General features: G+C 45.2%; 2 protein-coding genes across 4 annotated transcripts in view; both read left to right on the top strand.

Moving 5' to 3' along the window:
- The window catches only part of SHOC2 (SHOC2 leucine rich repeat scaffold protein), a 65,665-nt gene extending 59,935 nt beyond the window's left edge, over positions 1-5,730 (top strand). For all 3 annotated transcript variants that reach the window (XM_027735301.2, XM_027735302.2, XM_039381130.1), the window contains exon 9: positions 1,141-5,730. In XM_027735301.2, coding sequence (XP_027591102.1) covers positions 1,141-1,349 — 209 coding nt within the window. In that variant the 3' untranslated portion in view covers positions 1,350-5,730. The remainder of the gene's footprint in view (positions 1-1,140) is intronic.
- A 13,840-nt stretch (positions 5,731-19,570) lies between these two features.
- Positions 19,571-23,220, top strand: ADRA2A (adrenoceptor alpha 2A). Its single transcript, XM_027735295.2, has one exon. It carries the CDS (start codon positions 19,921-19,923, stop codon positions 21,253-21,255), a length of 1,335 nt encoding a protein of 444 aa, XP_027591096.1. The 5' UTR covers positions 19,571-19,920; the 3' UTR covers positions 21,256-23,220.
- Positions 23,221-23,520: the final 300 nt, after the last annotated feature.

Raw genomic sequence — 23,520 nt, 5'->3', positions numbered from 1 at the left:
GTGGTCAGAAACAGCAGATGAGGAAGGCATGCTCTGTCTCTCCCAGCGTCTTTAGTGAAGAGCCATTACAGCATCTGCTCATCTTGTATATGCCTAAATGTGAGAAAAGCGTAAAACTGTCTAAACCTGATGTAAACTAATGGAGTTCATAATTTAGTGGAGAGATTTTGGATGCTGTGAAAACAAACTATGTAATTAAAATCAGTAGGCACATTTTAAATACTATTGTAGGAGTACAGTTTGGTTATTAAAACTGGTTGTCTCCAAGGATTAGAAAATAATTAACTATTTTCAGATGTGACTGCTTCATGTATTTTGCTATCAATTATTTCTCATTATTTCTTCTATAGCTTTTCCTTTTTGTAGATTTTCCATGCCATGAGTCCTGGCTACTGCTTTCTCCTGCGAAAGATTAAAATCTCTTAGGTTACAGGAGATGTTTATGGTATATAAGATTGGAAAATGTTTTAAGGAGGGCTCCTATGTTTTTCAAAGGATGAATGGAAGACAAGAATGAAGAAATTGCTCTATTTTCCAGCTTCTGGCTAATTTGTATTGCAGTATCTGTAGTAGAGGCAAGTTGAAAAATTTCACTTCAGGAAAAAATTTTCACACTTGTTTGTTCCATTTAATAAATTCACTGCTGTGCAGAGAACACTCCTGCTTTCTTCCTGTGATACATGACAGTTACAGCTTCAGGTCTTTAATATATGGCTTATATTTACATAAAAGGTATGACATAGTTATTTTTAAAGAGATGATAGATACTGTATGGTGTAAGTATTTTCTAAGTCCTTTTGACTAGATAGCTATTCAATATTGCTTGCAATTGCATAGCTCTTGACTGAATGGTTATGGTGAAGCCCCTCTCAGTTCTCTTATTCTCTAGATTCACAGTTCAGTCATTATCTAAAGGAGATGCAGTAGTGGATATTTTTACAGAGAAACTAAAGCAAATTCGTTCTTGCTTAGGTACCAGTTACCAGAAATTGCTGTGCTTGAAAACAGGGGTCTGGATGAGTGAGTGACTCAGTATTCCATATAGGAAAGAATCTTCAAGTGGACTCAGAGCCTCTATCTAAAAGTTATAAAGTGCATGAATCAAGAAGATACTAGTATTTATTATTTTATTTTAACCAGGTACACTGGAGAATCTGGAAGAACTGTATTTGAATGACAACCCCAATCTGCACAGCCTTCCCTTTGAGCTGGCTCTTTGCAGCAAACTGTCAATAATGAGTATTGAGAACTGCCCGCTCAGCCACCTTCCACCTCAGATTGTTGCAGGAGGACCCTCTTTCATCATTCAGTTCCTAAAAATGCAGGGACCATATCGTGCCATGGTCTGATGCTAATTGAATTGTCCAATACACTGTACAAAATACAAACTGCATTAATGTTGTAATTGTCTGTATATGTATATATAATATAATATATGTGGTTTATATTATATTATATATATATATAAATATATAAATAATATAAAAAGGCAAATTTAAGACTGCATTATGTGTTTCTGCTAATAGAGGAATCATAGCCATTTAGATTTTTTTTATTCTGTAAAAATGCTTGTCTAAGTTTTCTTTGCTGAACTTGATGGAAGTTGTCTGAATAATCTGAAATTGCCAGTTCATTTAAAGCAATTGCCAATGAACTCAAACTTTAAATTTAAGGGACAAAACCAGTTTTGCTTAGATTTACTTTCAATTAAGAGAAATGTATAACCTTTATATAATGAACTTTTCTGTTTTCCTCCCCCCCACCTTTTTTTTTTGTGTCAAAACCTGAAAGGGTCATGTGCCCTAAGGTTGGGATTTTCTTTTAACTTATTTTGAGATTTGAAGCAAATGGTGTTTTTATATTGTTTACAGTCAGAGTAAATCACTGGATCTTGTTTTATTCTGATTTGCTCTGTTTTAATCAATCATATCTAGAATTTATATGCCTCTGCTGATGAATTTTTATCAACCTGTTTGTATACTAAAAACATATACTCATCAGAACAACTGGCAGGTGAAAAGGATGCAGTCAAAATGAAAAGAAAAAAAAAGCTTGAATTCCTTTAAGTCTTGCTTCCCTGAGTTATCAGTTGCAGGCATAACATATCTGAACTGAGCCTTTTGCGGTTGGTCTTTTCCAGCACAAGTAAACCTTTCCAGATTGGTAAAAACGTCGAGTATTCTCAGTGAAGAGCGGTTTTCATTGTGTGAAGTAACAAGTCCATGAGGTCTAACAGTACAGTTAAGTGACAAGGAAATAATATATATGTACATTTTTATTACAATGTTGAGTCATAAACTACAACAGGCAATTTTAAGGATTCCCTAGACCTTGTACAATAAATGAATGTGTCTTACTTTTAAACACTGCAATATATGTAAGTTTTAAGGTTGGTTAACAATGTACTATGGTTTTATATCTTGACTTGCCTTGTACCTCCTTCCATTACGGAACTTCTGTGTCCAAGCACAATATCTTCACACTGTGCTGTTTTGCTGCTGAACTAAATGCACTTTTCCCCACAGCTGGGGCACTTGCTTCAAAATATTCAGTTCAGTATCTCGATTATTCTTTTTTAACTTCATCCTATCTGTTTCAGTATTAAAGCGATCTATTAAAAAAGAGGCACCTTTTTCATTTGTGCAGAGATGCTGGTAGCTCAAGAGAAACACTGTAAGTAGTGGACATTCAGTTTTTATCGTGAATTTCTCGGTCATTTAAAAGGCAGAAGATGCTTCAGGGAGATTTACACTATTGCTGCACTTGTAGGGCCTGTTGTCCTTTTTCAGGAGGGTAGGAACTCGAGGTGGTTGCATTCCACGATTCCCCAAGAACTGTTCAGTTTATACTCGTTGGAATTGCTGCTGGCGTAGTGTGACTTAGAGGACTGTACCTTTTGCACAAAATCAAATCAATCGATGCCATGGGAAATCTGTTTCACGTGCAGAAGTTTGGGAATATTACTTCTGGCTTTCAGGCATGCTTATTTAGATGTATTCCCTTGATCTATTTTCATTTTGTTTTGTTGTACATCTTTTCATTAACAAGAAGTAAGTTTAAATGGAAGGCAGGTGGAGATATAAAACCTTAGAGGGCTTAAACATGCTGTAAAAGTATTGTAGATGTCACTGGATTTTACTAACTAATGTCTGTTCTTTCTCATACACTCTGTCTCTGTTCCCCCCTGCCCCTTTTTTTTTTTTTTTTTTACATCTACTGTAGCTTTTCAGTTTAGACTTTAGTTTATAAAAGGCTAGTTCCTTACAGTTCTGCCTGGGTTAATCTTTCTCAGCATTAAGGTGTTAAAATATGAAGATGCTGAACTGCTTAGTATCAAGACTGTAATCTAACTTCTGAATATACTGCTAAGTCCATATTTGTGCCCTCAGGTCACTAGGGGAAACTGGTTTTATTAATATGGTTCCTTGAAACAAAAGTGGCGACCCCTTGTGTTTTCAAGCGTCTTGGTCTCATTCCCTGTCTGCTCCTCAATCCCATTTTTATAAGAGTTGACGGGATTGAATTTGTTTAGTTTGTAAATACGTTGATTATTCACCTTGTTAAGGTACATGGTTAATGACTGTATGATTGGAGCTGACCGTCTCTCACATAAATTCTTGTGGAGAAGTTGGCTACCAAAATAGTGCTCGTTACACTTGCTTAAAAACAAACTATTCTTTTCAGTACACTTATAGGAATAAATAAAGCTATGTTTTAATTCATTACTATATTAAAAACAGGATATTTTTTCAAACTATCTTGTATTAGTATGGTTGTTGCAATGCCAGATAATACTGAGCCCTGTTTTAGGAGTTTAATTTTATACACTCTGAGGTGAATGCTTATTTTTTCAATGTCTCAAGAGAGATTTGAATAAAAGCAGTGTGAGAGAAGTTCTGGTACAGGAAAAATCAACTCAGAAGGACAGTTCTTTAAGATTATCCTTTAATTTTAAATTAATTTTAAGTAATGAATATCTGGCATGGATTGGGAATACATATAAGTACTTACATGGTTTTATATCCAAATCTATACATAGATCCATATAAATCCAGATGGTTTGATCATTCAAAACAGTCTTACATCCTGACATAACAGACTTTTTGCATTTCCCAGGATGCTGGATTGTTAACTGGTATGGTTTCTAAGTTGTATTTAGTGCCTGATGACATTCAGTTGGACACACATACTGGCTTTAAGAATTTTATTTGCCTATAGCAGTTAAAGTACGAATGGAAAGATCTTCACTCTGACAAGGGTATGTATACATACATACAAAAATGTATTTGTGTATCTGTAGATGTATGAAAGCATAGACAAGGTGGAAAAATTAATTATTTACAGCATCTTTGAAAACAAGTGATTCCCAGGTACTTGTATTAAATATTTATCCCCCTTGCCATACTGGGGGAAATAATTTAGAATGGTTATTGAAAAATGTGACAATCTTTACTTTGGGTGAAAATCATGACCTTGATTGCTTGTCCATAGACAAAATAGCAATTTTGTATGTGTCTGTGCCTATGTACATACATATACATGCCCCATAAAGATACTATCCTGACTCATGCCTTGATTAAACAAGCGAAGCTACTATAAACTATATAGTATTATGGAAGTCTGGTAAGGTATAAAGCAGGTCAGAGATTTGCTAAATAATGAAAAGAAGGAATAATTGCTGTTGTGACTCATATTGGTTACATATTGAATTTTAATTTACTAAATAGGAAGATGTTTTATAATTATTTGCAAAAATGTTTTAGTATAAACCCCTTAAAGTTGTGTCTCTCGCTGTCCTGTATTTTAGTTTGCCACCAAAGTTGTCAAGTATAAATGCAGTGGAAATGCTGCTTGTAAAGTTGGGTCACACAGTTGTGCAATTGGGACTTTTCAGTTTGGCAGATGCCAATGGAAATGTGACCTTCATGCACCCTTTTTAGAAAGAGATTTGGGTTGTAGAACATTTGCTTCGGTGCCTCTCTTTGATTTAGGTTTTTTCTAGGTGAGGAACATGCATGTGTAGACTATTTGAAGGTCGTGTTTGCCCATGTACATGATTTAGACAAGTAGTACTTAGAGTGTCCCTCTGGTTAGTGCTTAAATCCACTGTGTCACCTGGAATTGAAGTGTCATCTTTAATCCTGGGAGTTTGAAAAATGTCTTTTATTTAACAATTAGAAAATGTTGAGAGGTTATTCTCCCCCCCCCCCCCCCCCGTTTTTTTTAAAAACCCAAAAATAAATTAAATTTCTGAATCAGCACAAATCCATATCAGGAGACTTTTCATATCTGGATGCAACTAAGAATTTTCATGTTTCACACCTCAGTTGTATCAATGGACATGCCAGAACAGTTTCTAGTTAGAAATGTGCAGTTGGCAGTAATTTGCACAACACAAACTTCAAGGCACAGTAAGGATGATTATAAACAAATGATAGTATTTACAAATGGGTTTTGTTTTTACCTTAGCAAATATCAAAAAATTATGTTTTTTTATTCTGATTTAGGTTTTAACCAGGACTGCACAGGATCTTTGCTGTGGAAAAATACCAGACCACACTAATTTTGTGGTTAAAAGCTAAGCAAGAGTGTAAACAGTCTATAAAAATGTACTTTTAATCTGAATTATTGTAATGTTGATTGTTATGTCTATATAAAAGATTGCCTTGCTTTTTTATAAGAGTCATTCTGTATCAATGCATTCATTATAAATAGTATATTTGTAAATAAGCTGCCACTGAGTCTTTTGAAAGTTTTCTAGTATTTTTAGTCTGACACTAACTTGGATGTAAGTCATATTTTTGCAACATCTCAAATTTTCAAGAACTACTTTCCATTATATACTTACCGATCTTTGAAAGATCTCAATTAAAATATAGATTTTCATATAGAGCAATTACAAGAAACTTCAAAAGTTGGATGATAGTTACTGCTTTACTCACAGTCATGTGGACTGGACACCTATAAAGCAAATGTTGGTAAAAGCTTTTACATTCTTTTTGTTACAGTATAGTAGGGCATGCAGTAAAAAAACCCCACAACCTTCTCTCTGAAAGGGAAATAAAATTTTGGATTTTAGTGCAAAATGCATTTCAACAGCAACAAAATTAAAGTAGGTACAGAATTGTGGTACCTAAAAGACAGACACCAGCATTTAATCTTCTGGTTTAATAGAAGACAATATTTCCCAGCTGCTATGACACCAGTCTGTGTCATAGATGTCTGATGTCTTTCAGCTCTGTAAGGCTCATCACTGCAGATGCTGTTTCAAGAAGGTCACTCTTACGTCATGTCCTACAAACAAAAAAAAGGAGCCAGTATCCTTTGCAGTTAGAATAGAAGGGCCTCAGCAGTTTGGATACGATGAGGCAGAGGAGGACTATAGATTTAAAAAGCTAGAACAGGTTCTTTTAGTGTGGAGCAGTCATTCCTGCAGTAATGTGAGTGCTCCTGTCCTTTCATCAGATCTCTGCTGATTAAAATCAGTAGAGGGTCTGAGCAACCTACCTAATGGTCTGTGTTTGAGTAGGTCCCTGTTACCAGAAGTGATCTGACAATCTGAAAACAAGCCTGTCTCCTCACAGGAGTGGCTGTCCTGTGCTGTGATGCTGGACTACATGCCATCCATCCCCTGTACAGATGTGCAGAACAGGGACCTGCAGTTCCTCTGTTGTACTGCTCCAGACCTCACCAACCACAGTCTGAAGGGCTTGCAAAAAGGAAACAGCATCTGCATCGCTGGATTTAGTAGCTCTTGATGGATTAGGCAAATTCACAGAAGAAACTTTCTTTTTCTTTTTCCTTTTTCTTTTTTGTTTTCTTTCTTTTTTTTTTAATTCTAAATCTCTTTGTATTTCTGGCCTCTGCAACATCCTGTGTCTAATAATTCTACAATATAATTATGTGCTGGGTGAAAAAGTACTTCCTTTTGTTTGTTTCGAACCACACCACCTTATTTCATTTGGTGACTCCTAGTTCTTGTATTCTGAGAATTTTATGAACAGTCTTTTTCCTGTTCATCTGCTTTTTACCACTCTTGAAGTTTTTTTTCTCCAAGTCATGAAGTTCTAGTTTTTTAACTTTTTTTCAAATGAAACCTCTTCTGTTCCATGATGATTCTTGCTGCCTTTCTCTGTGGTTTTCTAGTCCCAGCTCTGATTTTTTTTTTCCTAATTCATGGCCTTTAGCAAGCTCTTTTGTTCTTTGTGTACTTCTACTTAGTGAAATAAAAGTACAGCTCTGTTATAAAAATTAAATTTGAGTGGGTGATAAAGTTTAGTACTAAACTCCAATAGGGAATAATCCCACTAGGCAAGGATCAGATTGGGGTTTATACTTTAGATGCAGGCCACCCACTGCAATAATGAATTGTTACCTCTGATTAGCTATAACTGACTTCCATCATCTCTTGCAACAAGGTATGAAAAACAAAATTAATATTAAATTTTCCATAGGGTGCTTCTTTAAATAACGCCAACATTTAAAATACCCTCTTCATTATAGTAAGAGTGCGTCATTTTGGAAGATGTGACTTTTGAATATTTCAGCTGGCGTTTTTAAACTGTGAAAGCCCAATGTTTTATGGAAATACTATGAAATTTCTAGTGTTAGAAAAGTTGGAGACCAACAGTGCACTGTTTTATTTTCCTCCTTGCAGCCTTTGTAGAAAAGGAAAGAAATTCCCATAGTTAAAAAAAAAAGAAAAGCAATCTTCCCCTGCCCCAGTGGCATCCTGCCAACAATCGGTGTCAGCCACCTGGACGGGGGGATCTTGCTGGTTGTGACCACTTTCTGCTCAGATGGCTGAAGTGAGCATCCCCAGATGAGCCTGACCTCAGAAGAATCACACATGTTGGCTATTATTGAGTGAAAAGTGAAGAAAATGTCTCATTTCTGCCACCTTATGTCCTTAAGGCTGTACTAAAGGCCTCAAAAATATGCAGACGGTGTCTTGTTTGTCTCGTGCGTCTCTGGCGAGACAAACAGATTACATGTTTGTGTAATTAATCCAGCCTAAGTGCTTCAGGATACTGAGTCTCCCAGCACTGCTCTCCAGTGACAGGTCCTGCTTTCCACTGCTGGGAACTTGTGGATTTAGATACCACTGTATGTTGTTTAGTGTACAAACAGTATAAAATCTGCATGCCGGGCATCTTTATAGGGCATAGCTAGTGCTGTGAACTGTGTCCAATGGCCATGGTAGAAAAAAAGGTGTTAAAGGGCTGGAGATATTTAGCTTTGATACAACTAGAAGAGGCTGAGTGCCTTGAAAGCTAATTTATTTTGTTTTCACAATCCATCTCAGTCAAATAAAATACATCATCTCTTCGTTCAAGCCTTGCCTCACTTAGGATTGTAAGAGTGGGAGATAATTTGATTACCAAGATCAAATGATGATGTTTTAGAGGAGGAGCCATCTGGAGTATTTGAGTGAGCAGCTGGCAGCCTGGGCTCCACAGTTAATGATCTGACTGTGTGCCTTGCAACTATTTTTTTCCACTGCAAAACCTTTTAAGAGTCTTTAGAGATCAATCTACCGACTGCCTCCGAGTAAGATGCTATCTGCAAAATTGCACACAAGCGTTCCCTTTTAAAAGCTCTTTCCACAATACCCTCTTTTTCCTTTCTATTAGTAAAGTATTTCTTTGTTAAGATTCATAATGAATCCTTAATTTGCTGTAGTTTGATACTTGCTTCATTTGACCTAGTAATAGCTGGTTTGCATTTTGTCCTGCGTTATTACAGCTGTGCTGCCTGAAGTGATTTCCAAATTTCATGTGGACAGTTTTGATGGAAGTACATTTTTCCTTGAAAATCTTAAAACCTTGTTTGCAAATAGCCATGGTAAGGACAGCGTGGTAGAACTTCTCTCCATATGACCCAAGTTTTTTGGATGCCCTTCAGCTTTTTTTGGCCCTTGCCAAATATGTTAACTGAGTGGAAAGTTAAAACTGAGAAGTTATAATTGTCTATCCTTGCCAGAGCAGCAGCAGACAAGAAATTCAACTAGGTGTGGAGCTGCTGGTCAGCAAGGCAGCTCTGATTTCAGGCTCTATAACCATCTCCAAGTAAAGCACTTCTTTTTAGGCCTGCTGGGCATTTCCAGCCTCCCAAGGAGCCGCATCACACAGCGCCGGATGGTTCTAGTGGGAGTCCCAGCAGCACCAGGGCATCAGAGGGTTACCTGGAAAGGGTGAAAGGCACTGGAGGCAATTCCCTAAAAGCAAATTGATCAAAGTGAGGGGTGGTTGGTACCCTGGGGCCAGCCACCCTCCTGGTTGGTGTAGTTTACAGCCCACACCCGGCTGCAGCTCCAGGCACAGCCTGCCAGGCAGGAGAACGCAGCCAAGATTCTTGGGTCTGTGGCTCTACCAGATGGATGGTTCTGGAGCCAGGCCACTGCTTCCTCTGAAGAAACTTTTTGAAATTTGGGGAGGGTTGATGTTACTTCAAAACAGAACCATATTTGGAAGTAGCAGAATCCTCCTGGAGAAGGAGGGGCTTCTCTGGCAGTGCATGATTTTTTCCCTGTGAACTCCTAGTGTCTCACATCTGATCTCCGCTTCTCCACTTGCAGTCTTACCTGCCATCTCTCCTACATCAGATTTCCCTCTTGCCAGCAGCCACATATCTCACCCTTGTGCCTCCCACACTGTCTTGGGCTGAAGTAAGTGAAGGAGGGCAGGGAGAACAAAAAGATGGTGTGGGACCAGTGGCTTCTGATTCAGTTGGTGCTGCCAGTTCTTCTGAATTTGCTTTGTATTGGTTATGAGCCCCTTTTCTCTAGTTCTGTTGGAGAATGGAGACACCAAGAGAAAAACAGGATTTGGGAACAGATGGCTGGGAGAAGGAAATAAAAAAGATGGATCAGCTGCACATGGCACAGCTGTGCATTGCTGTACAGCTTCTCTGTTGGCTCCTTGGACATTTTGTTTATAGAGCCCAGCCAGGTTTTTACATGGTGTCTCAGAGTCCCTGTGAAGGGATTGATGTCTGAGTACTTGCCAAATAAAAGATTTGGCTTGGGATACATGTCAAGACTCGGAAAGGAATGAATTTTGATTAAACGACAATTCTGTGGCCAATCTGTGCTTCAAACCATTTAGGAATAAGGATGAACGTATTAATTTTTGAAGTGGCACAGAGTGCTAAACAGTCTGGTAAAGAGTTCTGAAATATGTGTAATGCTTAATAGTATTCATTGCTTTTGCTTTAGGAAAACCCACATGCTCCCACAATTAAATTGTTAGTAAAATATTAATGAGAAAATGACATTCTCATTTCAAAAAGACATGTAATTCCCCAGAAATGTTTAAAAATTTACCTTTTTTTAAGATACTTGTTAAAGTTGCCACGATTGCTTTTTACCACTCGTCTCTTGCTCTGCTTAAGGAAAATTGAGATTGGACTGTAGTGATGAATCAATGGTGATCTTCAGGGACTTCAACTCCAGAGGACTTTGCTGGCCTGGTGAGGTGTCCCAGTGCTCAGAGACACTGGGAACCCTCCTACATAGCACCTGAGCCTGGTGGCTGAGTGGGTGGGTGCTGGATCCCACTCATCCTGCCTGCAGGGCAGCGAGGAAGGTCTCCTCAACAAAACAGTTTTGAGGGGCTGTCAATTGAAGCCAGTTGCAGTAGCAGTGAACTGCCTTTCTGAGGATTTGGGGGAAATATTTTTAGCCTAGCTAGAATGAAAGGGTGCTGTTAAGCCTTGAGATTTCAGTTGTGCTGTTTTTCTATATGTGCCTGATTTCACTGGGACTAAACCTCTGGTAGTGCTTGAATGCTGTATGGCAGTTTCCACTTTGTTGTGGAAGCACTTCTTTGTGTCCACTTCTTTGTGCCAAGCAAATGGCTTGGCTCCCATCAGTTGTTCTGGGAATAGTAGAGGGTGTTAAAGACATCAAGTCTTGTGAAGATAGGGACAGCATCCTAACAGTCCTAGGCACTGACCTGCTCTACCCTTCATCAGAGTGCCAAGACTTAAATTGTGGCAGAAGCATTTGCTGCCGTTGCTTTGTTCAGGGTTGAAAATAACTTCTCAGAAAAAAAAAAAAAAAGGAAGAGTTTGTAGCAGCAGAGATTAATGCTTTTTGACATGTGCTGGGTTTTCTGTGACACTTCAGGGAATGACATGGGTTATTTTGCTCTTGAATTTTGTATAGCAGGAATTTCCCTTGGTACCTAGGATGCTTCCAGGGAAAAGGAAAGTCTGAGTTGAAAAAACACAAGTGGAGATGTATTATAGTGCTTTTCTCAGCCTGCATTCTCTAAGTGCTTTGTCCTGATTACACATTACCACCCTCAATTCACAGATAGGATAAATGTTTCCTGGGGAGAGAGCTAGTTTGTATTGCTGAAAAGCAACTGACAGTGCTGAATAAGCAATAAATCAAAAGCTAGTGTTAATTTGAGCCTCTCGGGATAAAAAAAGTTGTACCTTGCAATCTGCAATATCCCTATGCAATATTCCTATGATTGTACCTTGCAGTCTGCAATATCCCTATGCAATCTGCACAGGGAACTGTGTTGTAGGCAGTGTGGGAATGAGCACAGTAACAATGATGGATGCAGAATTTGCAAATCACCGTGAGGATGGAAAACCTGGCTTTGGAGAGAAGAGCCCTCCCTCCTGTTCTCACTAGAGGATGAATATTTCTCTGTGCTTTTGGCTCCCCTGGCTGTCACCACACAGGCCGGGAAGATGTTGGACCAGCTGGAGTTCAAATGTGGGGCAGCCCATGGTCCTGCCATGGGGGCTGCCCCCACTCTGCGAGCTCTCCGTTCTGGGAAGTTCCCCTGCAGAGACAGGTGCCCTCTCCTTCCTTCCCACGGAGCAGTTTCACGTGAAATATTTCTGCCATGTCCAAGTGGGTGGATTGTGGCCAGGGCATGGGGAGGCAACCCAGCCTTGGTGGAAATCTCCCCTCTGACATGGCCTGGTGGCAGAGGGGCAGCCAAAGGAGAAAGCAGCTCTGGAGACCTGATGAAGGCAAGCTCTCCTCAGCACCCCAGGCACTCGAGCACCCGGCTGAGTCCACAGTAAAGGTTTTTCCTTGGAGGTATTTGTGTCCCTTTCCAACACCCTTTCTCCTCTGCCCACTGCAGCCCTGGTTAACAGTTCAGCTGAGGTGGGGAAGGAGAAGTCTCAACTCAGAAGGACTCTGCTCACCATGATGTCTTTTCCTGGGGTCTTGGCTCAGCCTGTGCCATTAGTAGCTCATCTGGGCTTGATCACCGGGAGACCTGAGTTTGTTCTGCCCAGTGCTGATCTTCTGCACCTATCTATGCTTACTGTTCCCTTGGGAGCTGGGGCTGGGTTGATTTTGAGGAGAGGAGGCTACTGGTGCCTGGAGGCGAAGTTACAGGAGCCTGTGGGTTACAGCTGGGCTGGGGGGACAGCAGGGACACAGCAGCACGGGGTCGGCAGAGTGGTCCATCTGGGATGGGAGTCAGCTTGTGCAGGGGAGTCTTTATACAGGGCCATGGTTTAGAACTGGGGGACTTGCAGGGCTCTGGGTGCTGGCTGTGTCCTTCTCTGTGTCCCCAGCTGAGGCAGCTGTGGGTCTGACTAGGAGGAGCTGGTGCAAAGAGCTCTTCCAGAGCCACTGCAGCTCCTGGATGGCTTCTCAGTGTTACTTGCTTTTGCCACTAGATGGTGAAATAAGGAACAAGGGAAAACACAGAAAGTCTTGCTGCCCGGCGGCCTCAGTCCCTGTGAAACCACACTGACATGCTCTGCTTTCTGGGAACCCAGCAATTTCAGGCAATTATCCCCTGGACTTTTATACAGCTCAGCCTTCAAGAACTGCTGCTGCCACCCTGACTCTTGGATCTTTTTAACTCCAGTGCTGCCACCCTGCATCGGTATAGACATGGCAAGCTGGGTTAGACACAGGTAGCAAACCTGCCTGATGCAAGGATGCACGGAAAGCTGCTTCCTGCTGTAGCAGCTTGCTTTGGTCTGGTTTTTGAAAGGGGGTGTGTGATCTGCTTCCCCTTTCCCATGATGATCTGAACCTGCTGTGAGACCCACACTTGGGCAGGTGGGAATTACAATCCCTGCTTGGCTGCTCTCTCTTGTGTCCTTTCTTTTCAGAGTTGTTTGCTCCACTGGAAGCTTTGACCTGGCTGTGCCAGAGGAGTTTGCTGGGGATGTGTGATGGACTGGAGAGTTACAGCTCACCTGGGGCACTTCTGCCTTCGCAAGAGGGATTGAATGAGTATTGCTGGTGGCAGCCCCTGGCCCAGAGGTAGCGTTACTGTGTCAGTCTCCAACTGAGATGGTGAAGAACGGGGAGGGAAAGGGCAGATACACACATTCAGGCCCTGGGGAGTGGAACTTGAACAAATGAGTTACTTCTCGGCTGAGTAACTGAATGCCAATGTCTTCCCAGTTGGGAAATTAAATGCTTTAAAGTGAGGCAGTCTCAATTTTGTCTTGAACATAGACTGACTGATCATGAACTTGTTGAGCTGCAGGAACTTGATTGGTTTCATTTAGGGAAGGTTATAAGGAAAGTTATTAGTGCCCAACCTTTCTGCTCTCTGAATGCTGTCCTGGGTCCCTCTCTGCAGGAGAAGCTCTCTCCAGGACTACCTGCTTTTCATAGAATCATAGAATGGGTTGGGTTGGAAGGGGCTTTTAAAGGTCATCTAGTCCACCCCCCTGCCACAATGAGCAGAGATATCTTCAACTAGATCAGGTTGCTCAGTGTCCCATCCAACCTGCCCATGAACACTTTCAGGGATGGGGCATCTGCCACCTCTCTGGGCAACCTGTTCCAGTGCAGGCTTGGACAGCCATTCCCTTTGCAGCTGGCTGGAGCAGTGACCTGCCAGCCCTGGATCCAGAAGCGTGGCAGTGCTTCTGGCTTGGTTATTGCTCAGTAGGGCATTGCTGCTGAGGGAGCCTTTGTGCTGGAGTGGATCAGGGAGTGTCCACAGGCTGTGTGAGGGCAGCCTCTGAGAGGTAGCAGGGCCAGATGTTGGGGAGTATCACCTTCCTTTGCTCTAGCTGGGGCTCGAAGGATTTGGCTGTGTTTTCACTGTGTTTTGGCTATATGGTCCTCTATGTATGGGAAAGCCCATCATAGTCTGGTTAAGGGTTTTATGAGTCAGTTCCCTGAGTGAGGGAGTGATAGTGACTGGTGTGGTTTGGTTTATTTTCTACTGTTTCCACTGTTACCGGCTAATTTCAGCGGGATCCATCTTGTGAGCTGGCATGATGGGAAACCTGGAGAGGGGAACAGAGACACTCCCCAGCACTGAGGGATGGCCCCCTGGTGTTTACTTCTGGCCACGTTGCAGGATGAAGCAAGGAGGGAGGATTCCCAGACAGGGAACTGAATACAGAAAACAGCACTGCATAAAAACAGAGTCACGTGTGCTTGGCACAGAGGAACACGTGTGTATATGTACTTGTGGGTGCTACAGAGAGAAAATGCACATTTCTCTCTCGTTTCTCTCTCTTCTCCCCTAGGCATTGAAGTGCCTGAGGGGCACAAGGCCAGTAACATGCAGGCAACCAGCGAAGTGTCTTGTGCATCGCTCCTCCAGCAGTGCCAAAACAAGCTTTTTATGTTGCAGAGGCCACTGTGACACTGGGCAGAAGCAAAAAAGTGAAAATACTGAATAAATAAACCAGAAGCTTGCATGAGCACTGTCCCCATGTCTCAGCCTCACCCTCAACTCTGCCATGCTATAATCTGTAGCGTGGAAATGTTCCTCTTGGCTGTTGGTTTAGGGCTGTGTAGTCAAATCTGGTAGTTGAAATCCTGCTGAACAGGGCAGGCAACCTGCAAGGCAGAGGAAAGGCAAGCAGAGCTTTCAAGTTGTTTGCAAAAAAAAACCCCTGAGGAGCAGGTGGTCACATAGGATCCATCTTGTGCTGGTTTGAGCCAGCTGTCTGCAGATGGGGGTAGTGAAGAACTGCCACCATAGGTAATATTCAGTGTGTCTCCTTTCTTTCCCCTCTGAACATCTGATAATGTGCAGTGTCACTGCTTGCAAGGGGATTAGGTGCTAGTACAGACCACTGCCACAGCTCTCCATTTCCTACTGGTTTATTCAAATAACTAGGAAAAGTACATCCAGCAGCTGAGTCCGGACAAACTGTTGAAAAATACGGCTCTGCAGGAGCCATTGCTGTGAGATCTATGAAAAGAGCAAAAGCCAAACTCTCACATGCAGCAGGGGATGGGGAAAGAAAGGGCTATAGGTCTGAATGTGTGTGTAGAAGGGAAAGGGCCTGGGGTCCCAAAGCAGCTGGAGGGGTGGCCACAACAGCCAATTTTTAAGTTAATTTTAAAAATAGAAGGAAAATAGGAATCGCAGCACTTGAAACACCCACCTGGGGTGGTGTGCTTGCTGTATTATTTTGCAGCGGCACTATTATATACCTGGCAAATCCAGGTTGGCCTGCAGAACGTCTGTGCCTCTTTCTTGATGGCTCCTATAGTGTTTTTCCTCCTGGGGTTAACACAGTAAAGAGGAAAAGCATTTTTTTTGTATGACTTGGATGCATCTCTGCCAGCTTGTTCTGGGCCTGTGGGAAAATTGACCAAGTTGAAGCTGCTGTGAAGGGGCTACTCAATCATTAGTGCACAGGGTGTCACAAGCCATGGGATTTCAGTGCCTTATTCCAAGGACAGCTGAACAGTTAATAAAGCAAATCTTCCTGAAAGACACCCTACTTTGATATATTCAGATACACCCAGTATCTGAATCAAAATACACAGCTGCAACAAGGGCTTCCTGCCATGGATATGCAAATACTGAGATTAGTGCAAATCACAGACCTCCTCATACAAAGCAAACTGTGACTGCTGTTTACCTCCTGACACAGAGCACCTACAGCTCCAAGGCTTCCCTCTTCGATGGCTTTTGTCAAGTTGGCACAGAGCTGCTCTTGAAAGCTTCTGCTGAGCAATAATTTCTGCACCTTGTTCCAGTGGTTGCCCCTTTCATGTGGTCCCCCCAGGAGTCTGTGTTGCCATGCCATGAGATAGTTTTAGGTTTGTCTAGCTTCTTCAGGCCTGAACCAGACTGTCTAAAAAAGCAAGCCTCAGTCCTTCAGCAGTTTTTGTTACTTTTTTCCCCTGCCAGAATCTCACTGCTCTTCTGGAAACAAACAATTCCTGGGGCTGCTTGTTCAAAACACACATTTTGCAGCCTTATTACCATAGCAATTCTTTCCAGAGATTATTTCTCCATATGCGATTGGCTTCATGCTGTGAGCAGCTCCGAGACTGCAGGAACGGTTCACAGCTTCTTCTCCCCAAGAGGCAGCAGGGGAGTGTGGTCCTGGCTCCCCCTGCACCAGTGGAGACGGTGCTGGAAGCGATGCAGGAGTTGATGGGCGGAAGAGATGTATAAACACGGAAGCAGCGTGCCTAATTAATGACCTGAAACCAGCCAGAAAGGTCAGTTTGTTTGCGGGGGACGCGCCCGAGGGACACGTGCTGAATGCGAACTTCGCCGCCGCGCCTCGGAAAGGGCATTGCTGCCCTCCTGGGATGGCAGCTGACGGAGGGGGAGCCATCAGAGGAGGATCGATAGCCGCCAGCCTCACTCACTGGTGCGCGCCCAGGCTATCCCCCCTTGTCTGGCGAGCCTGGTTCCTCGTGGGGCTCTGCTGAGAAGCCAGGCTGCCTTCCGGGGAAAGGGCAGGCTCCTGCAGATCTTCATTGTGCGATGCTGCCAGAGAACAGGCTGTTTTCTGGGCTGTCTTGTCAGACACTTGTTGACTAATTTTGAATTGCAGAGTCCTAACAGCTCATATCAATGCTGTCAGCAGCATACATTCAAAAATTGAGCATCTGGATGCCAACACCAGGGGATTGATATAAAAATGTTTTTTGCTGTTTTTTTGCCCCCATGAAGATTTTCTCTACAGTCTTCCAGGGGCTAAAAATTCAAATTTCTTGCCTAATCCTAGGGCTCTGGGAGTTGAATGGGAGCCTTTATGAATATTCCAAACTATCATCAGGAATGGTATAGACTTGTAAAGATGACTGTCCAGTAGGTCAAGGTGTGCCACGGGTTGTTGATTGAGATCATCAGGGTCCTTGCCAGCCCTGGCAGTTTCTGACCACCTTTCATCTCAAGAATTGTGCAGAGCCATGTGGTAACCTGCAGAGAAAATCAAGGGGAGAGTTGGCATTACTGAGTCACTTTGCAGACAGCGCTGAGCACTTCTGGTGTCAATAAAATCACAGAGATGTCCAATGCACAACAATGGTGGCGGTGCGAGGAAAGTGCCTTTGATGAAGCAGGTTTTCTCTCTGAGATGAGTACAATGCCATCCCAGCTGTTCCCCACTTGCAGAGAGCTCTCTTTCTAGCAGTGTTTCTGGAACAAACCCTTTTTCTTCTTCTTTTGGCCTCATGTGTTCCCCTTGTGCTCTTTGTCCCAGCAAAGAGAATTGATCAAAGCTCTGCTTTTGCAATGTGGTGGCTTAGGAGCAATGTTGTTAGCTGGATTTAGCTTCAGGCAGACTGAAGGTGTCTAGCTACAAAAAGGGACAGAAAATCAAGGCAGCTGGTCATATTTTGTCATTTAAATCATCCTGTGTTGAGGAATGCAGGAGGCATGGGGGGAAGGCAGGATGTTTCCAGAGAAGCACCAGCCCAGGTCTGGAACAAAGTATCTCAGGCAGTGCCTGGTGGCCTTAGTGCAGGTGTTACAGCTGAGCTCAGACTGATCACAGAAGGGGTTATCCATGCAAGTGAGACATGGCCTGCAACCCTCCCCTCTCTGAGTCCTTCCACCAAGCAGTGACCAAGAAGGCTTCTGCCAGGGGTGATGCAGATCCCACATCTGAGGGAGGGGAAGACCCTCTGCTGGGCAGAACAACACCGTCCTCCTGCAGATCACACCAGTCCCCTGCGGCCAGCAGAAGGCAGAAGTTGTTCACGAAGTCCATCATCTTGACCTCCCACCTGGCCTTGCCATAGACTTAGGTGAGTCCCTTCAGCCTTGCAGTGAAGTCTGTGGTTATACATTGCATTTACTCTCATATAGAGAAGTTTTGTGTGGGCATATCAGTCGTCTTGGATTCAATTTATAGATTACAAGTCACTCTCTGCAGATTGCCCTTTTCACAGGCACCCACCCACCATTGTAGTGGGTACTGCACTCCTTTGCTCAGACAGTGGGATTCCCCCTCATTTTCCCAGCTGTATGTTAGCTCCAGAGGCTGTGCTCTCTGGCTCCCAGACCCCGTCTGTCCATTCCTGCTCCCTCTCTTGGGCGTAATCACTCCTAGGCCTGGCTTATAACATGGTGTGTGGCACAGGGACAAAGATGACAGGGTTTCCTCCATCTCGCAGAGGAAATACATTCATTGGCCGGGGCATTCGGCACGGCGATTAATTGAGAGCAGCCTGGATCTGGAGCACCAAGTGAGCATCATTAGAGTGTGTGAGGGAGAAGACCGGGGCTGGAGTCTGGGTGAGTGATCTGTACAGGCTGAGAGCTGGCAGCGTCGGGGCTGGGCGGGATACCCGGAGCATCACTATTGCTCCTGTGCTGTTACCAAGCTCCCATGTTGCTGTTGCAGCCATGCAGGTGCATGATGCCAACCCCGGTGCTGTCGGCGAGCACCTGGGGAGGCTTTCCAGGTGTGAGGCACCCTGTGGGAGAGCTGCCTGCTTCCCCTGGGGAGAGAAAAGGGGAAGGCAACGGGAGGGGTGTGTCCAGGAGCGCGTGTGTTGAGTCCGTGCTGTGGAATGGGGGCCGCCGTGGGTGCCCGTGCAGCCGGGGCTGAGCTGGGCTGGGGCTGAGCTGGCAGTGGGGGGCTGCCCCCATCCCCTGCTGCTCTGCCGCCCTGTCCTTCCCCAGTGGGAAGCGTGTCCCTGCCGTCGGGGCGGGACGCTGTGGTCCGGGGCGCTCGGGCTGGGCCGGCGGGTGCAGTGAGGCGCCGTGGCCACCAGGTGCCACTGCCCCGCCGCGCTGCCCGGAGCCGCCGCCGCCCGTCCCGCGGGGTCCCTCCGTCCCAGCGGGGTCCCTCCATCCCAGCGGGGTCCTCAGGTCAGCCCCGCCTGGCTGACACGCGGGGCCGTGGGGAAGCGCTGCCCTCCGGGCTTACAGCGAGCACGGCCGCACACCCGGCACCCGGAGCGGAGCCCGTCGCTGCCCCCCCCCGGCACACGGGACGGCAGCTTTTACCCCCTCGCAGCCCGGCTCGGAGCACCCCCGGCTCCCCCGCGGTGGCTGCGCAGCCGCCCGCACGGTGGTCGCCTCCAGCCGCCCCCCGCACGCCCATCCCCGCGGACAACAGGAGCCGCTCCTCTCCCCGGGCGGGGCGGGGCGGGGAGCCGGGCTGGGCGACACCGTGGGACGGGGACCGCGGGGTGCGTGTGTGTGCGCTGAGGTGCCGGGGGCGAGCGGGGGTGCGAATGCAGGCGGGGCCGCTTGGAGAGCGGGTGCGGTGTGTGCGCGGAGCGGGCGGGCGTGAGAGCCGGGCGAGGGGAGCGTGCGGGGGGCGGTGGGCGCGAGTGTCCGTGTCGGGGCGCGGGTGCGCGAGTCTGTGTGTGTGTGTGAGAGTGTGGGTTTTTCTGTGCGTGTGCGCGCACCGGGGGCAGCTCCCCACGTGGGGCTGACGCGGCAGCCCCGGCCCGATCCGGGGCTATAAAGCGGCTCGGCGGCGAGCGAGGCAGAGCAGCCGCGGCGGCTGCAGTCCCAGCCCCGGCCCCGTTCCGCCCCGCCGCGCTCGGAGGGTCCCGGCGGCAGCGCCCAGCATGCGCGGTGGGCGCCCGCAGCCCCTCGGCCCCTGGCGCGCCGCTCCGCCCCGACCGGCGGCACAGTAAGACGCTTGGAGCCGGGCTTGGAGCCGGGCTTGGAGCCGGGCTTGGAGCCGGGCGCGGCGCGGGTGGAGTCGGGGCGAAGGGCGGGGGTGTCCGCGCAGCCGGCGTTGATGTTTAACCTGGAGCGCCCGTTCACGGAGAGGGGCCACTTCTTCTCCTCCATGGAGTACCAGCGACAGCTGGAGGAGGAGGAGGGCTACCCGCCTCCCGGCAGCAACGGGACTTTCAACGACAGCGGGGCCGGGCCGGGCTGGGGCACGCCGTACTCTCTGCACACCACCATCACCCTCATCAGCTTGGCCGGCTTGCTCATGCTCTTCACTGTCTTCGGCAACGTCCTGGTCATTATTGCTGTCTTCACCAGCCGGGCCCTCAAAGCCCCCCAGAACCTCTTCCTGGTTTCCTTAGCCTCGGCTGACATCCTGGTGGCCACACTGGTCATCCCCTTCTCACTGGCAAATGAGGTGATGGGGTACTGGTACTTCGGTAAAGTCTGGTGCGAGATCTACCTGGCCTTGGATGTGCTGTTCTGCACCTCCTCCATCGTTCACCTATGTGCCATCAGCCTGGACCGTTACTGGTCCATCACACAAGCCATCGAGTACAACCTCAAGCGCACCCCACGCCGCATCAAGTGCATCATCTTCATCGTCTGGGTCATCTCAGCTGTCATCTCCTTCCCACCACTCATCTCCATCGAGAAGAAGAGCGGGCAGCAGGCTGACCAGGGGGTGGCAGAGTGCAAGATCAATGATGAGAAGTGGTACATCATCTCTTCTAGCATTGGCTCCTTCTTTGCCCCCTGCCTCATCATGATCCTGGTCTACGTGCGCATCTACCAGATAGCCAAGAGGCGAACCAGGGTACCACCGAACAAGCGAGCAGAGCGCCCTGAGAAGAAGCAGAATGGCTTGACTGACAAGGAGGACCTGCCAGCCACAGCGCAGCTTAACGGAGAGAAGGCGGCAGGAGGCAGCGGTGGGCAGGAGGGAGAGGTCAATGGCATAGACATGGAGGAGACCTCTTCCTCCGAGCACCAGGAGAACAGCCAGTGTAAGAAGTCGGAGAGACCGTCAAGAGGAAAGACCAAGACTAAGCTGAGCCAAATTAAGCCTGGGGACAGTTTGCCCAGGAAGACGGAGGAGGAGAGGAACACCAAAGGATCCCGGTGGAGGGGCAGGCAGAACCGGGAGAAGCGCTTCACCTTTGTGCTCGCAGTGGTGATTGGGGTCTTTGTCATCTGCTGGTTCCCCTTCTTCTTCACCTACACGCTGACGGCCGTCTGTGAGAGCTGCTCCGTGCCCGACACCCTCTTCAACTTCTTCTTCTGGTTCGGTTACTGCAATAGCTCCTTGAATCCTGTCATCTATACCATTTTCAACCATGACTTCAGGCGGGCCTTCAAAAGGATCCTCTGCAGGATAGAGAGGAAAAGGATTGTTTGAAGGAGCCTTTGCTGTGGGCAGGACTAATCAAGACTTTGTAGGAGAGTAAAGCATGTCTCTCTCGGGCTGTGCTTGCATGGGATGGTTTCCTTTAGCTTGTGAGCAGGAAGCCTTTAAAACCCGAGAGGAGCCTATGGAAGTGCTGGGAAGCAGCAGTGAGGAGCAGCAGGCAAGTGGAGGTCCGAGCTGTGGCATTTGGCTTTCCAGGGGAGGATGGCCTTTGACTTGCTTGGTTTATTTTGTTAGGTTTTTTTTTTATTTTTGCCAGAATCTCTCAGTGGATGTTTTCATGACTGCTCAGTTTGACTCTTTAAAGACAAACAGCGTGCAGCTCTGTGAGATGAACAACAAAAAGGGAGTATGCCACACCAGAGGTGTTGGCTTTATTATTTTGTTGTATCTTTTTTTTCCCTGTTGTATATGTATGAATTTTGACCCTCTTGTAAAATACAGTATTGTATTCTTGAATTTGAATGTCTTAATTTTTGTAAGGCAAGCAGCTTTGAAACTGTGAATGCTTTAATTTTTGACACCTTCAAAGTCTCTCTTTTTCCACCCCCTGAAAAACCCTTCTCTTAAAACCACTGAACAACTAGAGCCATCCCCTACCTGACAGTTTGATAAGATTACTAAAATTTTCAATGTGATTTTTTTTTTGTTTTGGCTATAAAGCTTAGGATCACAGACCTCACCAGACTGGCTATTTTTGTTGTTATTTTTTTACATCATACCTGTTTTTGTTTGATTGCTGTGTTGCCTGTGATACAATACAGCTGAGATGGCAACTGCTGTCTTGTTACTCATTAAAGCAGACCCTGATGGAGCGGTGCCTTTGCTGTGCAGGCAGGGATGTCCCAGGCAACCGAGACTATCTCCCCTGCAACGTGAGGCTTGGGACCCAGCCAAGCTCCCCACGAGTTAATCTTGTTTGATGTTGTACCAGCCTGCAGCACCGAAATGTGTTCGATGCTCACTCGCTTCCTCCACCTCAACTGTAAATAGATAACATTTCAAAGCAAATAACAGGGCTCTGCATATCAAGTTATCTCATCTGTGTTGATTTGTGGTAGTTTAACTCCTGTGGGATTTTCTGCAGAGAGGAGGGGGTTTGTGCACAGTGGGCGTTCTGTCTTTCTCAGAGGGGGAAAAGTTCAGTTTTTAACCTGCCAGTCTCATTTTTCTAGGACATATTAAGGCATCCCTCTTTCAGTCTTATACAGGGCAAAACTCTGAAGTGGGAAACCTAACTGACATTTTTTCCAGTATTTTATAGTGTAATTAAGCTTTTTTTTTTTTTTTAAAATATATGTGTAAATATTGTGAGATTGCAGCAGGAGAGAGAGTTAATACTGCTTTTACACTCTTTCCTGAAATGGCTTTCAGCTTTTTCTGCTAAAAAAACCCAAACAGCAACAAAAAAACCCCAAACCAAAAACAAACCAAAAGTGGACAGAACAAATCTAACATCCTTGTGCCATGAATAAATTTCTGGAGAACATTTATAGGAAAAACTTTTTATTTCTAAAAATAAATGAGTCTGCAAGTCTTTTAATGTTATAAAAACAGCTTTATCAAATACTGACAAGTCATAGCAATTGTTTGGAGAAAGCAAAGTTTGTGGAAGTTTCATGTATAAGATGAATTTGCCTTCTCTGGAGTCGTATGGAAGAGACTTTAAAAATACCTTTTTACTTTTGAGAAGTGTTCTGTTGATTTTGCTCTCTCTTTTGACTTTGTAATTAACTCCAAGGGTCCTCAGATGCATCTTGGGACCTGGAAAGCAATGTTTACATTCACTTGCATTTTCAGAACTGAATCCTCAAGAGATGAGGAAAGCAAATAAACTGTGCTTTAATGTAAAAAAAAAAAACACCCAACCAAACCACAAGCAGAAGTTGCTATAATGGATGATTATTTTTATTAAATAAAAGAGCATTTACAGATCAAGTGTGAAAACCCTCTGAACAATCTGTTAGCTGCTTTATTTTATTGTATTTTATTTTCTGAACTGCTCACTGTTCCTCCAGCAGCCTTGGTCTTGACATTTTTTAAAGGACAGGGGGGAAAAGTGCTTTGTGTTTTCTGAAAGGCATTGTTAGCCCAGGTAGGGAACAATGGCTCCGTTCATTGTGCAGTGACATAATAACAAATGAGTCCTTAATATTTTTTCGGTACTTCCACTCCTCCTTTGTGCCACAGTGAGAGCATTCACGTGTTTCTTAAAGAAAAAGGCTCAAGGTTTGAGGGTGTGATTTGCTTCCTGGA

This window comes from Pipra filicauda, unplaced genomic scaffold (genome assembly GCF_003945595.2).
Source record: "Pipra filicauda isolate LSUMZ 115617 unplaced genomic scaffold, ASM394559v2 scaffold213_size2393758_pilon, whole genome shotgun sequence".
Classification (NCBI taxonomy): Eukaryota; Metazoa; Chordata; class Aves; order Passeriformes; family Pipridae; genus Pipra; species Pipra filicauda.
The sequence above is the reverse complement of the archived record's forward strand: the minus strand, read 5'-3'. Positions and strand labels throughout refer to the sequence as shown.

Coding starts and splice junctions, on each gene's coding strand:
- ADRA2A (XM_027735295.2), top strand. CDS start 19,921: ATGTTTAACCTGGAGCGCCCGTTCACGGAGAGGGGCCACTTCTTCTCC.